This window comes from Asparagus officinalis, chromosome 8, assembly GCF_001876935.1.
Source record: "Asparagus officinalis chromosome 8, Aspof.V1, whole genome shotgun sequence".
Lineage (NCBI taxonomy): Eukaryota > Viridiplantae > Streptophyta > Magnoliopsida > Asparagales > Asparagaceae > Asparagus > Asparagus officinalis.
In genome coordinates, this window is record NC_033801.1 from 113,853,463 (window position 1) to 113,860,207 (window position 6,745).

Sequence of the window (6,745 nt, forward strand, 5' to 3'; positions counted from 1 at the left end):
ATATTACTTTTTATCAATAAAAATCCTCCTATTTAATTTTTTTCATGAATTTGAAGACTATTTTTTATGGATTTTAAGAATGTACCTAGATAGATATCGAGGTTCTACTCCACGTCAAGTCATAGTTAGTTTGCATAAATCTAATAAAAATAAAGGAGACGGTATATAAGTGCCCTAAAGTTTTTAAAACTTGCACTTTAGTACCATAAGGTCGTGTTTGGTTGCTCATGATTTTGAGACTAGGATTTCAATATCTTGGGACTTCAATCAAGTCCCTTGTTTGGTTCTCTTGGGACTAGGATATGGGTGGGATTGGGATTTCTCTAATCGCCGAATCGGGTGCTAGGAAGTTCCACCTCCTCCCCTAGTACTTGCATCATAGAACTTCCCTTACATAATACATATGCTAATTTAGAGGGATAAACTATAATTTCTGAAACTTTTAGCCGGTAAGCAACAATTTTTTGTGGTGTAAAGTACAAATTATGGAACTTTTGTGGGGTAAATTGTAACTTTTTGGGCTAAATTGCAAATCTAAAACTTTTAGGGGGTAAAGAGCAATTCTTTCAAGGGTAAAATGTAATTTTTGGGGGCAAACTACAAAATCTAAAACTTTTAATTGGTAAATTGTGAATTCTAAAACTTTCAATTGGTAAACCATAATTTTCAGGGGAAACTACAATTTTTGAAACTTTAAGGGAGTGAACTGTAATTTTAGGGGGTGAAGTGCAAATTTTGAAACTTTAAGGGGTAAATTATAATTTTATAGGCAGTAAACTGTAAATTCAGAACCTTTGAGTGGGGTAAACTGCAATTTTTGGGAGGGTAAACTGTAAATTTTGAAACTTTCTTTGGGGTAAGTTGCAATTTTTAGGGGGGGGATTGCAAATTTTCTGGAATGCAAATTCAAAAACTTTAAGGAATCAAACGATGCCTTTAAGTTTTTAAAACTAAGGGTGTTTAAGTGCTGTAAGTTTTAAAAATTTTAAGGTATTTAGGTATAATTTTTAAAATTTTAGGATATATAGCTGCTGTTAAAACAAATGAGAGCATACAAGTACAAATTTTAAAAACACTAGGGATATACAAGTGCTGCCCAAAGGAAGTGATGATATATAAGTGCAAAGTATCAGAAACACTATATAAGGTATTTAAGTACAACTAAGCCGAAATAAAATGAGAAAGCACACTGATTGAAACCCCGTATCTTTTAATGAAGCGAGTCACAAGTCGCAGCAAATAACAATCGAATTCCATTATCCGAGCTACTGTTAATAAGAGAAAGGAAGAAGAGAGATCGGGAAAAACAAAGACTTTTTATGAGGCATCTAGCTTTTGTTAGCAAGACCTTCGGCCACAACAATTGTGCTTGTGACACTTGCGCATCGCACGTGAGCGACGGGGAAGAATCACTCTAGAAAGAGCCTCCCAACTTCAATCTATTGGATAACACGACACTTTTTCCGCGACGGAATTTATGCGAGTAGATCTAAAATACTTTTTAAATATTTAGAATAATAGATCACGTCAAGATATTGTTTCTTTTGTATGCTTTTTGTGATGTGGCCGTATGCGACCTTTTGGCCCATTACGTATAGCTTACGTGGTCCGTTGTTTGAGCAGGGATAGTTAGAATATCTGGAAGCATATTCTCAGTGGGGTGGAAATGAACCAAATAATTAACAAATAGTTCGATAATTGTTCGAAAAAGTATTCGGTCATATTCGATTCGGTAGTTCATTTACCACTAAACAAATATTTTTTAGTATTCGAGTTTACTAACGAATAGAATTTAACCAGATGTATATTCGATTCGTTTGTCTATTAAATATTCGTTTAAAATTTGATCACATCATATTACTTGTATAGTTGTATTATTGCACATATGATGTCATATTTTTAACCTACATATCATTTCTACTTGAGCTTTATATCCTGATTTTAAGACTTAAATAATCTTAAATCTGTTTTCTAATTAAAATTTGATTTAAATATATATACATCATATATTATGAAGGAATAAATTTTATTTATGAATTTAAATACTATTTGAAAATCAAATTCTTTAGCGGAATAAATATACTTTGATATTCGATAAGTATTCGTGAATATTCATGAATATTTATCAAATACCAAGTATTCGAGTTCGAATTCGAAAAACTAGATATATGAATTTTAGAGTCCACATTCGAATTCGATAATTTTAAACAAATACGAATACGAACATCTTAGTATTCGATTCGATTCGATCGTTTTCCACCCCTAATTCTCACCCCTCCGTTTCAGGAGGTGATCTGATTCACAATGAGCGGACCGGGTTTAAATTTGTACCTACAAGTAGCAATATGGTAATGAAAATCTATTTGTTATGCTTCATAGAGTGTCACGAGCTAAACTGCGCCCAAACCTATAAAATCACTTATTAATTGATAAGCAAGGGCAACAATAAGCTATAACTAAGGGCATCTCCAACCCAACCCCATTTTGGTGCAAACAGTGTTTTTTTGTTGCACTGTTCCTTCTCCAATCCAGTCCCAATTTCTGCTCCATTTTGGTGCAAATGAACAGTGCTGCACCAAATATGGCGTCGCACTATTCATCCGTCCCATTACTGTTCACTTTTTTTTTAAATTTTTAAATATTTGTTTTTATCTCTCAATTAATATAAAATTAATATAAAAATAGATAAAAGGTAATAAAGTGAGAATATACTAAGAATATTCTTTTTTGGTGCAAAAAATGGTGCAATGAGTTGGAGATGTATTACTGTTTGATGTGACTTTTGCACGATTTTGATGCAAAATTTGCACCATTTTGGTGCAATGGGTTGGAGATGGTCTAAGTAGTCTCAAATGAAAAGGAGTTACACAAACACTTACGAAAGGACTCGAAATTTCCGTTTCTTTTATTGAGAAATCAAATGTAGCAAGGGTGGAGAATTGAGCTTGTTAATTGCAAGTCTTTTTAAATGCAAATCGATCGATCACTGCAATTCTCAAAACAAAAAAGGTAATAAAAAAAATAAAATACTGCATCTATAACCAACACACTGATCACTAATATAATAAGGTTAGGCCCCGTTTGGCAAAGGGTTAATGAAGAGGGGTTAAAGAGAAGGATTAATGTACTTAGCCCATTTGATAATCCGAAGGACTAAATTATTAACCCGTTAAATAAGTTTTATTTTAGCCCTTATGATCAGTTTTAGTGTTTGGGAATAACAATGATTTTGACTATTTTCTTTATAATTAGAAGGGTTAACTCTTATTCCATCTAAATAGGAGTATTAGTAAACCCCTCATTTTGAGGGGTTAACTCATTTTAACCCCTCTAGAGGGGTTAACTTAACCCTTCTATATTTTTTATGTTTGGCAAATTATGGAGGGTTAACTCACTTTAACCCTTATATAGATTTGTTGTGTTTGGCAGGTTAAGAAGGGGTTAAGTCTCCTTAACCCCTCACTTGACCCTTTGCCAAACAGTACCTTAGAGTATAACTAATTAGTCATGAACGGCGGCAGAGTTACATACAATCTAGTGGGGGCAAATGCTCACACTGAATATTATTTTGGATTTATTTTTGGTTATATAAATATTATAGGTATTATATTTACTTTTGAGACACAGCACTAACATTGTGCCCCCTTGTAATACTATTGGCCTCACTTGATACTTTGGATATATACCTTTCAGAATTAATTTATTTAATTTTATTATAGGTCATTGTGATGAAAAATCGTTGAGGAAAATTGTAAATCTCTTTCTTTTGATGTTGGAATGTATTAATCAATTAATTTTAGCGGAATTATAAATATTACATTTATTTATTTACAATTTATTGTTTCCACTACCCGATGGGGTATTGGCTCTGCCAGTGGTCAAAAAGGAAGGGGAAAAAAAAAACCAATTTGATGTCATCCTTAGTATTCCTATACTCAGCATAGTAATCAATGATAGATTCATCGTAACCTTGTCAATCTAATGTGTAATCTTATTGACATAATATTAGAGACTTGTTATGCACAATTTGTGAAGACACATTCAGCAATCTACACACAAGCTAGCTAATTAGAATAGCTAAATAACGACATTTCTAGAAACCCTCCTTCATTGTTTGGTTAGATGGAAATAGAGTTGCAAAAGTAAATAGAGTAAACTAAATTTATAAATATATTATTTGATTTACAACTTTATGATTAGAAAAGTTAAATAGACTTGCATTTTGTAGGAAAAAACTTACAGCAAATGCTATAACTAATTTGATGAGAGGAAAAGTTGCAAGCTTTAAAAAAGGAAAAAAAAAAAACTCAACTCATCAAAATGAATTTTTTTTAGATCCAAACAGAAAACCCTCTATATAAAAAAATCGTTCATGACAAAGTTAGGTAGATTTTTCTCTAATTAATTTTTAACTAAACACCGAACTTGTATAGAAAATATACTCCCAACAATATAATTGCAGATATTCAAATAACAAATTAAAGTTAATTTCCTACAATAAATGCTGCATGTTGCAACATTTGCTACAATATTTCTCGCAACAAACCAAACGGACCCAAATTCGATGTCTTCCCTTAATCTCCTCCGCCACTATTCAATATGTAAATCTAATTTAGTAGTCCCTCTCCGTATCAAAATCAAAAGGTTGCCTCTTGTGATCAAGAGGACGATTGTCGCTCATAAAAGCAATCCATGAGAGCCATGGTCGCTCGAGTATAATCCTTTTTTCGACTCCTTTTTGGAGTTTGGACGTTCTTCAAACCTAAGGGGGTGTTTTGTTGCATTGTTTTTGAGAAATGTTTTCTCAAAAGTACTGACGCATGACATTTATGTAATTAGAGTTTTCTATACATTTCTATAAACTGTGTTTGGCTCCAAAAAAATTTACAGAAATGTTTTCTGTAAAGTGCCCAAAAGTACCAAATTTTATGGAAATTGATTTCCTTCTAAAATGGGAGGAAATCTCTTGGAAATCTGACGCATTCATTATTTAAATAATAAAACTCATTAACTATTTTCTACAAAGTTCTCACTTTTCTATAAAGTTGGTAGTGTTTGGTTACATTTCTATAAATTATAAGAAATGTTGCTATTTTCCCAAAAGTTACTTCTCATTTTCTTGTTTTGAACCAAACAAGCACAATACAAAAAATAAAAAATTTGTACTTTTTAACTTCTCAAAACTTTTCCTATAATTTTTTTAAAAAAATACAAGGAAATCAAATTTGGGATGAAAAACATTTCCTATAATTTATAGAAATGTAACCAAACACCGCCTAAGCCACTCTCTTCCACTCTCTTCGGCTCCAGAGATCTCCGACAAAACGACGGTGATTTTCAGCTTAAAATCCCCTGAAGTGACCGCACCCCATGTCCGCTCACCCCCTCTTGAAGCGCTCACCCCTTACCCTCTCCCCCACGTGGCCATCTGCAAACACACATCTGGGACCCGCTATAACTGTTACTTACTAATGGACACGTCATCACCAAAAGCCTGTTTGCTGTTTAGCGATAAGCCATTTTCCTCCTCACCTATATAATGCTCTCGCGCATCTCGCTCACTTTGATCTCTCTCTCTCATCGCCACCTTTCCCTCTCTCTAGAAAAAAATGGCAGTTTTCAAGGTAGAGCGCAAGAGCACGGCTCCGATCGACGGCCAGAAGCCAGGAACCTCGGGATTGAGGAAGAAGGTAATGCTCATTGATCTCGATTCGACCCCAATCCCCGAAAAAGGAAAGTAATTGTTTTTCTTTTTCTCTTACATTGGACCGAAATTAAAGCGATTTCCATCTCGATTCTAGGTTTTCAGATTTCGCATCATTTCCCTGTTCGATCAGTTCTTAGATCTGAGTTTCTTCAGTTAATTTTGAACTGTTGTTAGGCGCAAAGCGACCTAATTAGATTATCATAATTTTCACAAAGTTTTAAATAACTTGTTTGTGCTTGTTAGCTTTGCGAAATTTTGACGTAGTTTGATATGCCAATTAAAGTTGTCAAGTGACGCGTGTTAGATCTCCAAGTGGAGTACTTTCGTTCTTGTTCTCAATTTTAGATTTTGCATCGTGTTAATGTTTGCTCAGTCCTTTGATCTTGGATCTGCGGTTGAGAACTTTGAAGGTAAGTTTAGAATTGCTGCTTGTAGTTAGTAAATCTGGTTGATTTTGACATTTCTCTGCGAGTATACTATGCGCTGTTGCTAGGTGCGAAACTTGAGTCCACGTTTAAGGCGATCTCATGAGGATAACACAATTTTATATTTTGTTCATTATTTATCTACACTTTTGGTTAACAACTAAAGTCCTTTCCCTGTTGTTTCTAGATCTTCTGTTTAATTGTTTTGAAAACTTTGCAGTTGCAGATTTGAGATCTTGTATAATTTTATTGATGCAGTTCTATTAGATCTGTAACTCTGCCATCTACTTCAGTCAAAACCAGTGATTTCGATTGTTGATATGCTGTTAATTTTAACTTTTACTGGAGAAGTAGCGTACACTTCTACACTTCTACACTGTAATTTGGCGCGAACTTGCATCCTCATTCAAGTTGATCTCGTGAGATTATCATAACTTCAACAGTTTTTAAGATGATTTATTGGTATTCACTAGTTTTGTGAAAGGTTTAAGTAGTTTGATATGCTAATGATCATGGACCTAGATTCAATCCTGATCTCTGAAAAAAGAGAAAAAAAGTTCTTTAGATCTCATACATTTGATCAAAAGGTTTTTTCTTTCTCATTTCTAGATTT

The 6,745-nt window shown here is 33.5% G+C and overlaps 1 protein-coding gene across 1 annotated transcript in view; it reads left to right on the plus strand.

The window, feature by feature from the left end:
• The window catches only part of LOC109851440 (phosphoglucomutase, cytoplasmic 1-like), a 23,805-nt gene continuing 22,611 nt past the window's right edge, over positions 5,552-6,745 (plus strand). The window contains exon 1 of the mRNA XM_020421571.1: positions 5,552-5,690. Coding sequence (XP_020277160.1) covers positions 5,610-5,690 — 81 coding nt within the window. The 5' untranslated portion in view covers positions 5,552-5,609. The remainder of the gene's footprint in view (positions 5,691-6,745) is intronic.